The following is a 20,428-nucleotide window of genomic DNA, read 5'->3' as shown; positions in this document are numbered from 1 at the left end:
ATCGTTGACTGGGAGTTGATATTTCTAACTGCAGATTTGTGATGGGACGACATTTATCAACAGTGTGGTCACCATTGAAAAATGTAATAATTAAAAAAAACGACTTAAGATCTTCCTTCAGCTCCGGTTATTCCCCCCCGCAGCAGCACAGACACTTTTTAAAAAACCGTCTGGTGACAAAACAACACGGAAAAGACACAAGACTCTGAAAAGTGCTAAAGAGCTGTAGTGACCGCAGGAATAAAACCTTGGAGAGGAGAAGCTTCATCTCGCTAAGCAACCACTCGGCTGCTGACATCAGTATTTCTACAAACCCCCCCCCCCCCCGTTGTGAAGGTTCCAGACTTGAGCTCTTTACACCTGTTATCACCAGAAAGGCACAACTTGCTAAACACCACAGGTTTCCCCGAGGAGGAGGAGGATGTTCTAGAGAGAAACGTATACACACAAAAAAATGACATTAAAATAAAACAAATACGTTGAAATGCATCGTAAAAAAAAACCACAGTAACAATGCACAAGAGCCTACGAAGGAAAGTTAGTGACTAAAAATAGTCTGTGACAAACAAACAAACCCAAAAAATGTCAGCAACAAAATAGACAGGAGACAAATTAGTCGAAGGCCGCAAAGACGTGGTGTCCGTCTTCATTAGGTCCTTATCAGCACCCTGCAGACAGGGTGTGTGTGTGTGTGTGTGTGTGTGTGTGTGTGTGTGTGTGTGTGTGTGAAGGGGGTCAGTGGAGATCACTGTCCGTTGCATCTGATTGGCCACTGGCTGAAGTTAAAGGCGAGGTCTTCCTCTAGTGCTGAGGCACGACCTCCATCACCTTCTGGAAAAAGGCCGTCGTCGAATCTGTAAAAAACACACACACAAAATGGACGATTTACCCACAATGCCCGGCGGCGTAAACCCTTCAAAACACACGAGCGGAGACCAGACTCACCGATTCCATGCAGCAGCCACTTGGGTTTGTTCTTCCACCACACGCCCACCATGTAGACGGGCACGCCGGTGGCGATAATGCCGAAGCCGATGGCGCACTCCACTGGCGTTTTCCAGAAGGAGACGACGATGAGGAAGAGGCAGGCCAGCACGAAACTGATCGGCAGCAGAATGTTCACCTGCAGGAGGAGGAGAGAAAAGGTTCACGGGTCAAAGAAGAAGAAGAAGAAACGAACAGCTTCTATTTGCTAGAGGAATAGAAATGATCCCTTGTAAGAGCTGGATGAGAAGATGGATGCCACGGTTTCTTAGTTTCGGCTTTTTGAACGTGTCCATCCACTGTAGATCTCAACACTGATGAAAGAGGCGTCCACATGTGATTCTCTTCGGCTGTAAAGTGGAACCAAGCGCTCGCCGCGGCCACTTGTGGGAAGAGAGTGAATCGCCACCGTGAAGAAGCAGTTTTTTTAGAAAACCACAACAGGCTGAAAGACGATGAGACTCCACAGAGACGAGTGATTCTGCTCGTGAGACAACAACAGAAATCTCTCATCTTGTATTTTCAGTCCCAGTCGTTGAACCTCCGGGTTTCTGATGAACTCTCTCGTTACTTTGGACGATAATTAATCAACGGGATCGAGTGATTCTCTGGCAGCGTCGCTCTGAATGTGGTGAACAGCAGGAATGTGACAGACAGAGAAAGGAGAGAGAAATAAGAGAGGGCGAGTGAACGAGCGGAGAGACAGTGAGTCCAGAGAGACAGTGAGCCAACACACACACACACACACAGACACACACACAGAGATAGATCAATAGATCTCTCTGCCTCTTCCACCTCACTGCCCTGACAGATCCCGCCTCTGACCAACAAATGAAGCCATGCAGGCGAGCGGATGAGGAGTTTTATGGAGGCCATCCGGCTCTAATAAGAGATACACACACACACAAACAGACACACACACACACACACACACACACACGCACATACACCCTCACATCCAAACACGCAACAATGGCACAATGGTCCTCTGTGTGTGTCGGTGCGAGTCCTGCAGCAAGTGGTTTAGTCAGGAGACAGTGTGCTCTTCCTGTTGCACGCACACTAACACACACACCAACACAAACACACACAACTGCACACCCCACCACCCAGCAGGCCTGAAGACCAGCTGACAAGCATCCAGCTTCGCCTCTGTCTTTTAATCTGAGATCAGTCTCTATTCATGCGAGCTGCGCTGAATGGATCTTTGTTGCCCGGGGGACACAAAGAAACGTTTCCTGTCGCCAAAGCAAACTCGAGTGGGAGTCCGCTGGTGATAAAGACCAAACTTCAACGTCCACTTGTCTCTGAGCGACAGTGTGTGTCTGTCTCTTCACACACACACCTTGATGGGTCGCTCCAGCTCGGGCTTCTTGTAGCGCAGCCACATCATCCCCACGATTGCCATGGCGATGCAGAGCCAGTTGAAGAAGCTGAAGAAGTTGATGACGGAGAAGATGTCGTTGGAGAAGGCGTAGAGCAGCGTCATCAAACACTGGAGAAAGAGAGGGAGGAGGAGGAGTCAGGCTCCACAGGAAAACAGCAACATAGCGAAACAGAATAAAATAGCAGCACCTAATAGGATGAATATTAATTGTAACTAACTAATATTATGAATAAGAGAACATTATTTTATCTAGGCTTTTGATTTGATTGATTGGAATTTAATTTTATTCAACCGTATTTGTATAATTATGTATTTATTTACTTCCACTTATTCTTATATTTTTATGTATGTATTTTTTTTATTATTTTATTTTATCTTATTTAAGTTATTTAATTTCTGCCTCTTTTTCTTTACCTTGAATGTTTGATTGTGGGTTGGGGGTGTTCATAAACGTTTGTATGTTTATAAATGTTTGAATGTATGTTTCTTATATGTAAACTCAATTAAATATATTGTTAAAAAAACAAAACAAAACAGCAACATAGAAAACAGATAATACTTCAAATCTTGAGGTTCTCTACATTTTTCACTTCCCTTCAACATTCACCGTTCTACCTCATCCCTACCTCTGCTCAGCCCCACCTACATCCCTTCATCCTCTTTTTCCTCCCTCCCTGCCTCCCTTTCTCATCCCTTCTTCTTCAGTTTGAAGTCTACACCTCTTACTCCCGTTTCCAGGTTCTGTCTGAAGCATGAGACAGAACCCACCGACCCGGATATCGCCCCCAAAAAAACCATATCAGTCGGGTTCTAGTTCTAAGAGTCTTAAAGATTCATTCACTCCCTCAGTAGTGATAGAATAAGAACGTACAGTGAACAGAAGAGAGGGCAGTGGGGTCAGCAGGGTCGGGTGGATCATGGACAGCAGACTGGGCAGGTGACCTTCCCGAGAGCCCACGAAGAACAACCTGCGAGGGAGGAGAAGACGGACGGAGGGATGACTCTGAGGCGTAATCACACTCAACAGTTAAGTGTCCTCACGTGGTTTTCTCTTATGAGCTGTGTTTGTGTGGATCATGTTACCTGGACGACGTGAACAATGAGCCGTTGACCGATCCGAAGCAGGACAGACCTACGAACACGGGGATGATCCAGGCCATCGGACCCAGGTAGTAGTTTCCAAAATCCTGCAAGACGCCACAGGTACAGGAAATCAATATCTTTCTCTATACGATCCTGTTCAACTCGTACATATTACTGCTAGTTTCACATTTCTCTGATGTTCGTATTCCTTCTTAAATTTCCATATGTTTACATTTTCTTTTACTGACGCTTCTCATTCATTTATTTCCCCTTGGCTGCTGCTGCTACTCTGCAAATTCCCACTTATAAAATATAATCTAATTTTAAATTTGAGAACGGAAGCATCGCGCGGCTCGCTGCCAAAATTCGCCCTGGTCGTGACTTGTAATGACTCGCAGAGCCGGTGGATCGACTGCTGCAAACATGGTGGAGCGAAGGGTTAGACCTGATCCTGTGGTCGGACCAGATCCTGTGGTCGGACCAGATCCTGTGGTCGGACCAGATCCTGTGGTCGGACCTGATCCAGTGGTTCGGACCAGATCCTGTGGTCGGACCTGATCCTGTGGTTCGGACCCGATCCTGCGGTTCGGACCCGATCCTGTGGTCCGACCCGATCCTGTGGTCGGACCTGATCCTGTGGTCGGACCCGATCCTGTGGTCGGACCCGATCCTGTGGTCGGGCCCGATCCTGTGGTCGGACCCGATCCTGTGGTCGGACCCGATCCTGTGGTCGGACCCGATCCTGTGGTCGGACCCGATCCTGTGGCCGGACCCGATCCTGTGGCCGGACCCGATCCTGTGGTCGGACCCGATCCAGTGGTTCGGACCAGATCCTGTGGTTCGGACCTGATCCTGTGGTCGGACCTGATCCTGTGGTCGGACCCGATCCTGTGGTCGGACCCGATCCTGTGGTCGGACCCGATCCTGTGGTCGGACCCGATCCTGTGGCCACGGCAGGACGACTCAAGTCTCCACGAGCAGAGCACTGGTTTTAATAATACTGATTATAATAATTCAAACAAAGACAACGGCACTCACCACAGCCACGGCCTCCGAGTTGAGCATCTGATCCGGGGACAGCGTGGTGAAGTAGGCCAGGTTGGTCAGAACGTACACGACGGTGACGATGGGCAGAGAGATGATGATGGCTCGAGGAAGGTTCCTGAGGAAGACGAGCAAACAGTCTGAGATCTGACGCAGATCAGCTCATCGGCCCGAGAGCCAGGTGTGTGTTTTTTAAATATGACAAGTCGCGGTTAAAACTCACCTGTAAGGGTCGATCATCTCCTCAGTGACAAAATTCAAGTAGTTCCTGGAGGCAGAGGGGACGGAGGTTAGAGCAGAGAAAGTCAAATAACTATGAATACAATACACATATTATTGATCACAAATTAAAATCCGATCATATTGTGATATGATGGGATGACTCACCAGCCACCGTAGGCGAACAGGCCGCTGTACAGAGCCAGGCCGAGGCTTCCAAACTCGTACTTGGATCCTTCGAACGAGTTCTCTGGAAGAAGTCCGTCTGTGGGCCCTGGAGAAGACGAGAAGACACAGAGAGAGAAACTGGGGTTAAAGCAGCACTTTGTTGCTTTTACTGAGGAACAGCGCCCCCTGCAGCAGCTTGTGGTGAAAGTCTAACACTGAGTCGTCCCACTGAACGCTGGATATTACCCATGATCCTCTGCTTCCTGACCCAGAGCTGCGGCTGTAACAAATCCACCAAACTTTGAATCTTCAGAATCGTTCATGTTTAAAAGTGTCCTGCTGAATATTGGAGATAAACTCGAGAAAATGGAGAAAATCTCCAAAAACTTTCAACCATATGATGGAATAAAAAAAGTGCCAAAATGCAACAGGTTCTTTCTCTGCCTGTGTCCCATGCCTGCACCAAGTTTCATGGACTTTTCTGAAGTTTTTGCCTATAATCCTGTTAGCAAACAAACAGAAGCGGTGAAAGGAGGTAAAACAAAGATCTGTGTTAACTCAACAAACACAGTCTTCCACCAACAAGGCTTCGTCGGGGGGGCAGAGGCCAAATGTTCCGCTTAAAACCGTCTCAGCGTGTGGATCAGTGAAGGACTGTAGAATTCAATCAGGCTGAGGCTGAGGCTGAGACGCTCAGTCACTGACTCAGACTGAGGATCATTTTGAGGATTTACAACATTTAGCTCGTCTTGTCTGACCTCCAGGTTTCTGCTGGTTTATACCACATTCCTGACAGACCTGAACCTCACGACACACACAACACACACACACACATTCTCAGACACAGTGCCGGTTGCTAAACCAACAGCCCCAGGCAGAGTTGGTACTGGGAGATTTAGTCGTAAGCCACTGTGCAGTGTGGGAAACGCCTGATTACTGCGCTGTCTGTCTTGTCTTGACGATCTTTAAACGGAGAGACGGACGAGTCCTGAGACCCCGACACTGCTCCCCACGCCAGCCTGAAGGGGGCGCTGCACTGCCCTGGAGGGACCCGGGACCCTGGTGGAACTGATTCAAAGAGTCCCGGCTACAGCAGAGGTTCCTTATCCTTGAAATGAATTAAGTCTGATTCAGAGGAACACAGACTTAACCTGGTGGGTGTGGCCGGGATCACACCCGCCGTTGACTTTAAGCGTTTAAACCTCACTTTGACGCCTCTGTCTAATATTTAACTGATGAAGAGCAAATAGAAAAGGATCAGGTTTGACAGGAACATGAATCATTTAGGATGTAAACTTTTCCTCTCTCGTCCTTCACTGCTGATTCTACACACACTATATGCAGATCTATAAATTAAAATATCATCATTTAGTTTTTATATTTCACTGCTGGAAACTGATGTGTCTCCTTCTGTTTGTCTTCGTCTTAAGAGCCGGGTTATGACGAGGATAATAACATTATCTCCTCCACATCCCGATGGAAATATTGTTTCTTTTAGTTTTTCCGGCAGGATTCCACTCACTCTACTGAACAGATTCCCATGAAACTTGGCTGAGTGTTGGGACACGGGCCGAGAAAGAACTCATTAAAATCTGGGGCCGATCCGGGACTTTTTTCATCTTCTTTAAAATTGTGCGTTTTTAAATCGTGCAGCTTTTCAAATGCACTTAAAGTAGGTTTGACGTGTGAATTTTTCCTTTACATGACAAACATGTTCTCCTCTGCTGTGCACTGAAATGTTAAATCATATTTCTCCAGTCAGACCTTGTGGGAACATTCACTGGATGCAAAGAGGGAGTTTTGTTACCATGAGAACTCACATGACCGTCACACAAAGACCCACAACCACTACACAACAGGACCAAACCCTCCTCTCACATCTTCTCTGAGGCTCAAACTGCTGATTTTGTTCCTGACCTTTACGGCTCTTGAGGTTTAAATCATTCCCGACTCTCATCTTCTCATTCTTCCACCTTCAGATCTGCTCAGTCTTCACTTTACACAGTGAGAGAAAGAAGAGCTTGTGTTTCACTTTGACGCTTTCACACGGCAGCGTCTCCTCTTTCTCCTCCGTCACTTTCCACCAGGTCGGTCAGAAAACTCTTTCGAGCTGTGAGCAGCTGGTCACATGACACCAGTGCCAGGCAGTGAAAGTGACACACACAGAATACAATATGCACACACAAACACAAGGTGCTCACATACCAGCAAAGAAAGTCCCTGCCTCTAGATCACCCTGTTTAAATTAACGGTCCCTTAAATTCAACCCCTAAATGTGCCGGATAATTTTTATTAAGATCGATGAATCATCCACGGGACATTCGTGAGAATTAGCTTAAATGTCTATAACAGTGAAATGGAACATAAACATAAGGAGCAGTAACATGAATTCACACACATTCTATATAAATGTAATTTCAGACACGCACTCTAGACATTTTGCTGATAGTTTTGTGAATCTGCTGTTATCTTTATGAATTCTCTCAGGATGAGAAAGAGGAGCAACACGTGCAGACGAAGATGTCAACTTGAAAAAGGCAACGAGACTCAACAGCTACTGGTGAATTCACCATGAACTAAATTCTCTAAACACTAATTTCCCCAACCTGTTGCTGTGACCACGTCTGACCCAGAAAATCTGCTGTTGCATTGATGTGCATTTCTCAAAATGTTGAAATAACCATTTAATGTCTCGTACTCCCGTTAATGTTTAAATCTTGTCTATCAAACGATCCATAACTTATTAAATCCAAAAAGACAGTGGATCAGATTCGACCTCATCTCAACACGGACCCGATTGGAGTTCTCTGGTATTTGTTGGAGAACCACGGTGTGAGCTCAGTTGGATATTTGCGATGTCTGATTCCGTGGAAACGCTCCCACTGCACAAACACACACCTTTAATTACAGAGCAGCTCCGAGGGAGCGGGTGTGGGAGCCGAGGGGAGAGAACCAGCTGTGGGAAAACCACCGGATATGCACCTGAGGTCAGAAACTACCGGTGTGTGAGTGTGTGTCAGTGTTTGTGTTGAATAAACTGTGTCGGATAAAGAATAAAACGGCGAGAGGGAAATCACTGCATCACAGATATGAGGAGATGAAGCTGCAGAGACTCTGTGAACAATCAGGTCTATGAGTCTTTCTCCTCTGAACCCCGAGGACAGGTGTCACACTGAGAAAGCAGGGTTTAGTGGAGCTAATCAGATTAACCTGGTCTCTAATCTGAGACGCCAGCAGATTCAGACCTTACGAGTCACCAAGATACAACACACACACAAAACAATACTCCGCTTCTGGCTACACCGGTTTCTCAGGATAATAAATCTGTATTTCATTTTTATTTCCGCTCTAAGTAGCAAACAGCAGCCGACCTGACAGCTGAGGTTGTTGCTGTAATCTGAGCCACGTGCTCGGCCTTTGTCTAAATCTGGATAATCTGAGGTGTCTCACATAAACAGTAATCAGACGCACGGTGATGACAAAGGTTTAGGAGGAGCTGTTTTTCACAAATGAGCAGAATCCGTCTTTGTGATCCAGCTTCACATCTGAAAACAGATATTACAGCGTGTGGATACAGATCAGCAGGAAGCTGGTGCAGGCGGGGGGGGTTTCACAGCTCCGGCTTATTGTTACACACTTCAATTCAACAGGATACGACACATGAAAACAATACATACAATTTGATAGAAGTTGTTTACAACTGCTTATCAGAATTTGAATAATCTGTAACTTCCTGTTATTGACACATGAGAAACTGAAGCTCCTGCTGATTCATTTTTCTTCGTAGTAAAAGTTGCAAAACTGTTGGTTTGTATCAGAAAATAGTTTCTGCAATGAATTAGTCAGATTCTTCTTCTTTTGATTCCACAACCTGAGCTGAACTTTCTCTCAGCTCTTGTTTTACTTTGGGGAAATAAACTACTTAGTCGTTTTAACAGAATAATAAATATTTTTTAGTTGTTTTAAATTAGTCGTTTCAGATGCTCCTCCTGCAGACACCATCCAGACTGAAGGTTTGATGTTGTAGTTCAATTTAAATGGAGACCGTCAGGAAAACATTTCAAAAGGCCAATGTCAGGTGTAAGGTCAAGGGGTCAAGAGGTCAAGGTTGGGCTCCATGCTCCAGTCGGAGGAACACACTGGTTACCAGCTCAACACAATCGTCCCTCAGCCATTTGAAAGACATCTCTCTTTAATACTACACACAACTTTGGATCCGAGTAACAATCCAACAAAATGAGGCCGTTATCAGCTTCATGCTACAAATCCGTTGGCTTCAGGGTTTATTATTACATCATATTAGTGACCTCCACCCATGCCAACGCCCCTAAAACCACCCGTCACATAATGATTCACATGCAAACCCTGCAGAACAGGACTGAACTCGGCTTTTGTCAATACGACAGCAATGGTTCAAGTACGATAAGGGATTTCTACAGCGTTCATTTAATCTCAAAACTCACTCATGGATAAACTATGCCCACATGAGCACGACACCATAATCACAAACAGGAATTTCTGCTCCACGTGCACAACTGTGGTTCCTGGAGCTCAGGGGGCGGAGCCGAGCGGCGAGAGGAACGTTCAGCGGGCGAGACTGGTTCTGCTTCTCTCAGCTCAGGATTCAGTCTCTGCACATGCGTTCGTTTCCTCTCTAATTCTCTCTCTCCATGTCATTAGATCAGTGATTTACTATAATTAAATGCAGCATTCGACAGAGTCACTGCAGAGAAGCATCAACGCAAACACTCACATAGGCAGCAGCGGGATACACACACGTGGTTAAAAGGGTTGTTGGTCCCAGAAGGGAAAGGTATTACATCAACTTCAATATTTAGGACTGAACCATAGTCGTCTAATTCCTTTGGCTTGAACCCAGTGACCCCCAAAGTCCAGTTTGAGCTCAGGGTTTGAATCCCTGAGCTCACTTCCTGTCTGTGTAAAGCTCCAGTGGACGGACTTCTTTCTTGTTCAGCTCCAGACTTTGTTCGACTTCTAATGAGTGGATTTCTGAATGAACAGTTCTACTTAAGAGAGTCGCCGTCTGGGTTCTTTACTCCGTCCTCTTGTTCCTGGTTTTCACTTCACAACGTCCTGTGACCTTAATGAGGGTCCGGCCTGACGCCAGGGGGCTTAACAACCACTTCTCTGCCTCCACGCTGCTCCGATCGCATCAACAACAACAACAGGGTTCTAATAAGATGGCACCAGTGGGAGAATTCCTTCACGAGTCTCAAGTCATCACAGTCGCCTGGATTATTCAGAATCTCAGCTACAGCTTTGCTACTTTTGATTTCAGGGTCTTTCTGAGAACTGATCACTTTCATATCAGCTTGGAATAAATGGAGTTTTATTTAATTGACTGCATCCACATCATTTAATGGAGAGAACATTATTGGAATGTAAGAGAATTAAATGTTCCCGTCAGTGACTGTGGTTTTGAACCAACAGCTCATGTCACATCGACCACTCCCTGTTTCAATCTTTCCGTTACAGATGATTCAGTGAACTTCCTGTTTTCAGATCTGAGTCTCTGGGCTGTGTGCTGCTGGGTGGGAGGGTCGGCTGTGGGTTAGGGGGTAGAGAGGGTCGTCCACACTAAAGTAAAGGTTGCTGGTTCGATCCCTGGCACTGCTGACGGTCATTCATCTTATAGCACTGACGTTCCATTTACTTTTGACTGTTGAAAGCTGTGGTACTGGTGCTGCTGGGAGTGATGGGACCTGTGACCTGGTGAATGTGTGTGTCTGTGTGTGTGTGTGTGTGTGTGTGTGTGTGTGTGTGTTGGGCTTGTGCTCGGTACCTTGGCCGATCCTGACGAAGCCGATGATGATGATGAGTCCGAGCGCCAGAAGTTTGGCTGCGGCGAAGAAGTCCTGCACACGGGTGGCCGCCTTCACGCTGTAGCAGTTCACAAAGGTCAACAGCACTGCAGGAGAGAGAGGGGGGGGGGGCGGAGAATAAAGACAGAGTGAGATCAACTCTTTATTAAACTTATCAACAGTTACTTCCAGCTCAGAAACATCACTAAACTGTCTTTTAATGATCTAAACATTGTCTCAAAGAGCTGGATTTCAAAGCGTTAAGGGAGATTGTGTGTTTCTGTGTCGCTGACCCACAACTTCGGGAAGGATGTTATTTCATTTTTAATTTAATTTACTGTCCATCCATCCATTATCTACCACTTATCCTTTGAGGTTATTGTTTATTTCATCCTTGTACTTCTCTACATATCTTTCAGTCTTGAGCACTTTGCTGTATTCTGGTTTAAAATTGCTTTAATAACTTAAAGAACCAAACTCTATAAGGTCAAACCTCATTAAAAGATCTTCACATGCTCTCAGACTCACACTGAATTACAGCACATCACCAGTGTCTTCTCCCCATGTGACCGACAACACCATATAAGGAGGCGCATGCTGAACTAAATCCTCCTTGCAAATGTTTTTTTAAGGTTCCATTTATAGAACACTCTGTAATTTCACACATGTTAAAATAGCTTTTTAAATGTTTACCTGAACACAACTTTTCTACTTGAACATAGACGAGTGTGTGTGTGTATTTCTGGCTCTCACACCACGATGCAAGAACTCGCAAAACACGGTAATAAAATCCTTTACACCCCATCCCTGTGTCTCTAACGCACACAACACACAACATACACACACACACACAGAGTTGTTTAAGTGGCCTCTGAACCTGGACCCCATTAAAAGTGATTAACTAAAGCAGCAGGTCCCTTCAAAGCTCCTAAATCAGGTCGAAGCCACAACAGAAGAAGGAGCACAATGAGGCTCTGTGTTCGAGAGAGCAAGACAAAGACCAGGGGAGAGAGAGAGAGAGGGAGAGAGGGGGTGGGGGAGAGAGAGGGTGAGAGAGGGTACAGTAAAGGGCTGAACACACACACACTCATATGAAAGCATGCACGGACATAACTGGCAAATACTCGAGGATATTTACGTACGGTAACATGTGCATGTTGGCATGTGGACGTATAAACACACCGAGGAGTTCCCAAAGAAATGGGTCAAACGCAACAATGACCACCACAGATATAGACCCACGAGTGTGTGTGTGTGTACGTGTGTGTGTGTGTGTGAGTGTGTGTGTCTGTGTGTGTGCAGGAGAGCGAGAGCAATTTGGCTCCGAGCTCAACACACCCCACTGTCCACTCCACGGGCCTCCTAAAGCGGGCAATCCTCATGAAACACACACACACACACACTCTCGCACACACACACTCACACACTCACTCACACTCACACACTCACACACTCACTCACACTCACACACACACACTCACACTCACACACTCGATCCTCTTGGTCCGCGGTCATGTGGTCTCAGTGAGGATTTAGACTTTAGAGTGTGATGGGAATTTTGTATTTAGACATGTTCAAATGTAACAGATTACATTTATATAGAAAGAAGTTTACTGAAAGATGTATTTCTGTGTTTAAGACTCATAGTCAGAGTTTAGGTCAAGTTAACACTATGCATAATACTCTTGAAGGGCCTTATAGACGTGGCCTTCTCAGTCTAGTGTGAACAAAAGGTTTCTCAACAGGGGCCAATTAAGTCTTCTGCAGCAGGGAGCTTCAAAGGCTAATAGGTGTGACCTGCAGAGACAGGAGATCTCTGAGAAACTCACAGGGTCTGGAACAAGATGCGTTTAGCATCTTGTTCAAACTTCAAAGAGACCGCCAGAGACCAATGTCTGGTCTTCCCGTAACGACATGGAGAGAAGCTGATTGGACAAATGTATTTTACTGTGGAGAGGAGGGATCTGATTGTATAAATGGAGTGTACTTTTGAGAGCTCATCGCCATTGCCCTCATATCTGTCACCGTGATGTTTGAGCTCTGTGCCATTGAGGTCAAGTCTGTTGTCGTGACTTGACCTTTGTAAACCGTCCGCAGACGGTTTGAATTAAACATCCAGAATTGATAATTGCTTGTTGTGTCATGATATGTAATAATTTTTCCATTACATTTGGCTGTTGTTGGCAGTGACATCCACGTGAGCGACTCTGGCTCTCGGTGCTGAGGGTAGGTAATTGCGCCGGGGCAGTACGTTTGGAACTAAACCTTTATTATTTCAGTGGGCCTGATGTTCTGAGAATCCGGAGTGCTCACTGAGGTGGGCTAAAGAACCGACTGGGACAGGCAAGCAGTTTCATTCTGGTAAAGTATAATTCTTGTTTTTAGATCTTTTAAGGAAAAAGGTCCAAAGAAATTCACTCATTCAGGGAAGTGAGTTACGGACGCGTATGCATTAAGGAGGTCTTAGAGACCGGTGTAGGATTCACAATAAGCTTAATAGGTTAAGATTCTTTTCAAAAAAAGATCAAAATGTTAAACAGGGTTTAGCGAAAGAGTTTAATGCTAAATTACTTTAATATTGGGCGCTGCGGCATGCTCATAGTTATTGTAAACAAGCAGAAGAGTAGAATATAAATATATCATAGTATTATTATTTTGAAATGGAGGAAAAGCTGTGACAGAGAGACCTAGGCCAGGTCTGTATCGTCTCAGCATAATAATCTGTTTGAAAATCTGATAAATTCCCATACATTTTATACCTGCATGTGTCTTGTTTAAGAGAAATGTGAAATGAAGTTTTCTCTAAGGCGATTTGATTCATGCAGAGTTTTAGAATTGTATTAGAGGAATTAAAATTAAAACTTAGTAATTACAAGAGGTGATTACAGTGGCAATATTATAACTGAAGGGGTTTTTCTCATTGTCTCTTAAAAAGTGTTTTGAAGGTGAAAGGTTACTATCAACGTTACACAAATGTTGATGATTTGATACAAGTAACATGCATGATTTGATGAGACTAATCTGAGAATTACAGCTGAAAAAGAAAAAGTGAGGAGTGAGTGAGAGAGGATTTCTTGGAATTCTCAACACTGGAATAAGGTGAGTATAATTTCAATCATATTTGGGATATATGTGTAAGTTTTAAAGGCTTATATCAAAAGAAAAAGAAAAAGATTCAGATCAATCTTAAAACGAATTTGAAAATAGACGGTTTTAAGAATTAGGAAATAATTGGCTTTAGAAATTAATTCTGAAACATTAGGGTCTTTTCCATATCAGCAGAACTTAAATTCCCAAAAGATTCGTATTCTACTGAATAAATCAGAGTTTAAATTGATAAACAACCATTACAGAGATGAATTTACCACAGATTTCTTCTCCTACAGTTCAAGATATGGTTCTGAAGTATGGTCATTATAGTGTTACACAGTTTGGCTTGTGGGTAAAAAACTATGATTTTCCAAACACAGGGAACATAACTTTAAATCAGTTGAAGCAGCTTAAGATCAAATTGCTCATTGAACAAGAACGAAGCAAAGAAGCAACAAGAGGGAGAGATGTGGAGCTATTTGTGCCAGACTGGAGAGCATTTGAGTGTTGGTTGACTGAAGTCAACATAAGAGACAGAATACAGGAAGTAACCGAAATAATCTCCAGGTATCAGTCTCTCCAAATAGGTTCTGATCTGGATACATTTCCACTGAGAGGGAGATCATGGAGACAGAGCAGCCATCAAGAGCAGACCATGATGGAGAGAGAGAAGTTCAACAAAACTTCATATAAGTAAGAACACAGCTGCAGACACCATGTGAATTAATGTTACACATAAAGCATATGGTTAACATTATTATAGTTAAATTAGAAATCAATAAAACTAATTGCTAAAAACACACAAATTAAATCTATTTTTAGGTTCAGGAACTAAAAGCACCAGTAAATATGTGTGAATAGTGTGATATTACTTTTAGAATGAATGTTATATAGCTCATAATGATAGAAAAACATATGCAAAGTTGTAGATAGATCCATTTTTATCATTGGGGTTTAATAATGTGGTTAGAGGCTAAATGCAAGACAAACATTTATCTCTGTTGTCACTTTACTGCTGGGTAAAATTTAGGGGGAAGATAGAATAGTATGCTAAATTTTGAAACAGCAGGGCAGTAGTGGAAGACAGAGTTGAATAACATCTGCATTTATTTAAACGAGAAAGGGGGATCTGACACAAGCGTATCAATGGATGATCCGAGACAAATTTCTCACCTCTAAATTAACATCCTCTTGCAAAGAGCAAGGGGAGAGATCAAATTAGAGCACAAATGGTATTTACTTAGATTTATCTAAACACTTGGTAAGACAAATTTAGTTTAAAAGGTTTAAAGTTAATCGCAAACGATTTTCTTTCATGCTAAATCACATTGGGGTTTCTGAACACATTTCTGCATGAAAATGTATTTCTTTGATGTAATTGATTGACATTTTTAGTTTATTGTAAACATTATTGATTTTTCTGAGTTGATAACAGGTACTATCATGTTTGTGAAACGGACACATATATGATTTTGGTCTGATCAGAAGAGCAGACGCAATAGAAAAGAATATCTGAAATCTTCTTGTGGAATATGAGTAATCTTTTGTTTAAACAGAAAAACTTTTTCCTTTAGGGGAAAAGCAACAGATGCAAAGTTTCAAGCAAGTCTCAGAGCAATGGCAGCTTCTGAGAGAACAGAGTAATGTGATATGTGTGATACTTTGAAATAAGACTCTACTAGTGTCATATGCTGTAACAATGATATTTGCTTGAGAAAATAACATTCACTTTTCAACAGCTAGGAGGTTCAGCTATGATACAGTATTGTTTTGGATGATAGACATTACTATTTACAAATAGAAAGTTTTTAACTAGGAAATTCTTAACTTTATCAGTAGAGCAGATTTAAATGGTTAACAGCTGATTACTGTGAAACTGAAGTGTTTGATGACAGGTTTTCAGCATCACAGTGTGATAACGAATGACAGAGGGGTTTTACGACTCTGTTTGAAACAAAGGAAAACCGTCCCCATCATTACATGCATGGACCAAAGAGATGCAAATATGCTAGTGGCGAGAGTGTCAAGATTTACACTGATAGCTTGTTTGCATGGGGGTTCTGCATGTGATTTGGGCTGAAGAAGAAATTCATGAGATTGACTTCACACCATTGTCTTGCCTTGACTGTGTTACTGGTTGCAAACAGTATGCAGTCTGTAGAGGACATGGAAGGCATTTGAATGATTCTTAACACTGACATTTAATGTGGGTTACAGGAGCGGTTAGCAAGACTACATCGAACTAAATTTTTTTTAGAATGCAGATTTGGGTTTATTAGTTTAGGAATTAAGTAGTCTTGATAGACTGTGTTTTGTTTGGTGGTCGATGGACTTTTGATGTGGGATATGGATGATTTTGTTCAACCTGTGTACGTTTTCTCATTAGGTTGGATTGACACATGACTGGAGTCAGTGTGTCAAGAGAGAGGAGTAACATATGCTGGATATAGATGAATTGGGTTATTGGGTGTACACAAGAAACACTCTAAATAATATTCAATAAAACTTTTTTAACAGAGTTATGTAATTTGAGTTACAAATAAAATAAGGACATCCAGATTCTACAAGATTGACATCCACCTCAAAACAAACGGTTTAATCATTTATAGAGAGGTTTAATAAAGATTAAGTTAAATAAAGTAGGTTAGGGAAATAAATAAATACTGTTTTGTTTTATGACATGATTTCTATGCAAGCAGAAGTGTTTCCCAAACATCTAAACAGGATTCTCCAGCGGTGAAACAGATACTGTTCGGAGAACTCATTCCATGATGGAAGATTTCAAAAGGATGTCCGCTGACAAGGGTAACATATTCATAAGTATAGCTTTATGGATACTGGTGAGTATGAGTATCAACACAAGGCAACATCATGCCACATCCCGCCAGGGATGGGACAGTGGAGAGAGAAGGAAGTAAAAAACAAACATAACAAACACATTGAAAAACACATTGAAAAACAAACTGGTAGATATTGTTTTAAACTGTTTCCTGTACTCTTTAAAATCCACAGGCAGACGAGGAGATTCTATCTAAATCCATGGAGAGAGGACTGCGTGACCTGAAACCAGGAGACTGGATTGTGCTTAAGGACGTGCGGATGGAAGAAGAGACGACGTCGATGGAACGAGTGCAAGCCAAATGCCTCTCAACACAGATGACAGGAAGGTCGCAGAGGTCAACCTGGAGATGAGGGCCAACGCAGGAGGATTTCCAGAGCCAGGGGTGGATCTACAGGACGGGAAGTGCTTTGTGCCAGTGTGTGAGCTTCAGTCTGAAATTTTTAGGTGTTGCAAGGAGAGGCAACACATTTGAAGAGCTACACGCCGAACACAACCGCACCAACAGGAGATCAGCAACACATGATTATACGACTGAGAAGCATTCAAGGGAAAAGAGATGGTTTCCCTGCTCACGAATGCTTGGCAGGAACAACATCAAATTTCTGATCATCAAAGTCAGAGCATACAAGATGTCTCTGAAACAAGATGTTCTTCAACAAGGAGGTGTTCGACACACGATCAGGACGAAGTGTGGCACCAATACAGTGAACATTTTGATAATATGATGATCATCATTTTAATAATTGTAAAATACGTTATTGAAGTTTGTAGAAACTGATCATTTTCAATTGTGTAACTCTGTTGTATTGTTTTTGCACTAAAGACTAGTGTTACTTCTTTAATTCACATATCCTGGAAAATTCCCAATCTAAATGATGAGATGTTATAAAGATGTTGATCCCAGATTGATAAAAAGGGAGGAATTGTGATGGGAATTTTGTATTTAGACATGTTCAAATGTAACAGATTACATTTATATAGAAAGAAGTTTACTGAAAGATGTATTTCTGTGTTTAAGACTCATAGTCAGAGTTTAGGTCAAGTTAACACTATGCATAATACTCTTGAAGGGCCTTATAGACGTGGCCTTCTCAGTCTAGTGTGAACAAAAGGTTTCTCAACAGGGGCCAATTAAGTCTTCTGCAGCAGGGAGCTTCAAAGGCTAATAGGTGTGACCTGCAGAGACAGGAGATCTCTGAGAAACTCACAGGGTCTGGAACAAGATGCGTTTAGCATCTTGTTCAAACTTCAAAGAGACCGCCAGAGACCAATGTCTGGTCTTCCCGTAACGACATGGAGAGAAGCTGATTGGACAAATGTATTTTACTGTGGAGAGGAGGGATCTGATTGTATAAATGGAGTGTACTTTTGAGAGCTCATCGCCATTGCCCTCATATCTGTCACCGTGATGTTTGAGCTCTGTGCCATTGAGGTCAAGTCTGTTGTCGTGACTTGACCTTTGTAAACCGTCCGCAGACGGTTTGAATTAAACATCCAGAATTGATAATTGCTTGTTGTGTCATGATATGTAATAATTTTTCCATTACAAGAGTCAATCTGAAGATCAGGTACTAGGTTACTGGCTGGTACCACACACACACACACACACTTACAGACACACACACACACACACTAATAGCCCATACGATGTGTATCATGTATTCAGATAGCGATGGAGTGGGGGGGGGTTGGTCGGTGGGGGAACACTTGTAGTGTGTGGCGGGTAAAGACTGGTGCTAACAGGCTAAAGCTGCTCATAATCCAGACTTAAGTTTTGTTAAGACTCAACACACAAAAAACACACAATGAACCTGTGACACACATTCAGGCAACCGACACTTTATGAAACTGCTGATGAGCAAATAAACTTTAAACTAAACTGGATCAAACAACTGAGCTTTAATTTACTGTTTTTTCATCAATTTTACTCATTATTAAGTTGTACTCATATTTCTCAGTGTCTCATTAAAGCTCAATTTTAGAACAAAGCAAAATTAAATGTGAACATTTAGTAACCTGCAATATGTGATTTCTTATTTAATGGGAAGATTAAAATCAAACTGTTTCTGCGCTGATATTTATATTTTTGTTTTTCTCAGGTTTGTCCGTCACAGACAAATTATTATTACAAAGAAACAATAAAAACTACTCATTAAAAGGTGTAAAAGTATTTAAGTATATATAAGTGAATTGTTTTCAGTTACAAAAAAAATGCTTAAAAAAAAATTTTTTTAAGCACTTTGATAACTTCTTTTTGAAAAGTGCCACAAACATAAAGTTGTATTATTATTTTACTATTAAATTTAACATATTCAGTAAATATCACTAGATATTTAACGAATCACTCTTGAAAATAAGTATTTAAATTGTAGACATATATAGAACTAAAGACACCCATTGAATATTAGATGGATAAAAAAAAACATGTTCAAGTAAAGAATACATAAAGTTGTATTAATAATACTATTATTATTATTAAATTTAACATATTCATTAAATATCACGAATCACTCTTTAAATAAGTATTTAAGTATAGTATATGCATAGAACAAAAAATCCCCATTCAATATTAGATGGATAAAAATAAAAAAATGTAAGTAATAAGCACATAAAAGTAAATATAGAAATGATGGTAAAGTGATTTTAGTAAAGTGATGAAACACCGCAGCATCCTGCTGATGTAACAACGCGCCTTTTTACACCAGTGCGCACATGCACACGCACGGACACACACTGCAGGTGGCACAGACCAGAAGTGTGTGTGTGTCCGTGCGTGTGCATGTGTGTGTCTGTCAATGTGTGTTATCATTATGAAGAAAGTATGATGATGACTAGTGTGTGTGTGTGTGCATGTGCGTTCCACAGCATCACCACAGGAGTTGCATCACCCCGGGGCAGCTCGGCTCGGCCCGGCTCGGCCCGGCTCGGCCCGGCTCGGCCCGGCTCGGCTCGGGTACTCACGGATGCACAGGCAGGCGATCAGCTTGGCCCCGTTCTCCGGCACCGGGCAGTCCGGGAACACCGGCTTCAGCAGGTATGTGGCGAACACGTAGGCCACGATGTACTGGGAGGACGGGCGGATGATGAGCAGCTCGATCCACAGCTTCAGGAAGGCCGGCAGGGACCCGTACACCTCCAGGATGTAGGCGTAGTCGCCCCCCGACTTGGAGATGGTGGTCCCCAGCTCCGCGTAGCACAGCGCGCCCACCGTGGAGAAGACCCCGCACACGGACCACACGATGAGGGACAGCCCCACGGAGCCGGCCTCCCGCACCACGCCCGTCGGGGTCACGAAGATGCCCGAGCCGATGATGGTGCCCACGATGATGGCCACGCCGTTCACCAGGGTGATGGTCCTCTTCAGGCCGACCCCCTCCGGCTGCTCCTCCGGGCCCGCAGCCTCCTCCCCGGGGGGCGGCTGGTCGAGACCCTTCTCCCCGGCCGGGGACAGCATCCTCTGGGTGGCGTGCGGGTCCTCGTCCCGGTCCGCCGAGGAGCCCGAGTTCCGCTTCTTCAGCCCGGACATGGTGCTCTGCTGTCGGCTTCTAGGTCACTGGGCTGCCCCGGAGCTCTTCCTCCGGTCCGGTGCTCTTCCTCCTCCGGTCCGGTCGGTGCTGTTCCTCCGGTCCGGTGCTGCTCTTCCTCCGGCCTGGTGCTCTTCCTCCGGTCCGGTGCTCCTCTTCCTCCTCCGGTGCTCCTCTTCCTCCCTGCGGATCCGGTCGGGCTCAGCCACGAGGAGTCCTGGGCGAGTGTGTGTCCGCGTGTGTGAGAGCAGCGTGTTCTCTGGCG

General features: G+C 43.7%; 1 protein-coding gene across 1 annotated transcript; it reads right to left on the bottom strand.

Moving 5' to 3' along the window:
• Positions 1 to 789: 789 nt before the first annotated feature.
• Positions 790 to 20,165, bottom strand: slc7a5 (solute carrier family 7 member 5). The gene is made up of 10 exons (XM_061077007.1): positions 19,601 to 20,165; positions 10,689 to 10,814; positions 4,886 to 4,991; positions 4,722 to 4,766; positions 4,493 to 4,616; positions 3,455 to 3,558; positions 3,243 to 3,339; positions 2,330 to 2,479; positions 946 to 1,123; positions 790 to 854 (listed from the first exon to the last, which is right to left on the bottom strand). Exons 1-10 carry the CDS (start codon positions 20,163 to 20,165, stop codon positions 802 to 804), a joined length of 1,548 nt encoding a protein of 515 aa, XP_060932990.1. The 3' UTR covers positions 790 to 801.
• Positions 20,166 to 20,428: the final 263 nt, after the last annotated feature.

This window comes from Limanda limanda, chromosome 8 (assembly GCF_963576545.1).
Source record: "Limanda limanda chromosome 8, fLimLim1.1, whole genome shotgun sequence".
Classification (NCBI taxonomy): domain Eukaryota; kingdom Metazoa; phylum Chordata; class Actinopteri; order Pleuronectiformes; family Pleuronectidae; genus Limanda; species Limanda limanda.
Note: the sequence above shows the minus strand (reverse complement) of the source record. Positions and strands in the feature narration are given on the sequence as shown.

What these genes read in the sequence shown, in the direction of transcription:
- slc7a5 (XM_061077007.1), bottom strand. Translation starts at nt 20,165, where the DNA reads ATGTCCGGGCTGAAGAAGCGGAACTCGGGCTCCTCGGCGGACCGGGAC. An exon ending in CTTCGTCAGGATCGGCCAAG is followed by an intron (nt 4,992 to 10,688) that starts GTACCGAGCACA and finishes CGTCTTCTCCAG; the next exon opens with GGCCCACAGACGGACTTCTT. An exon ending in TCATTGTTCACGTCGTCCAG is followed by an intron (nt 3,340 to 3,454) that starts GTAACATGATCC and finishes CCTCCCTCGCAG; the next exon opens with GTTGTTCTTCGTGGGCTCTC.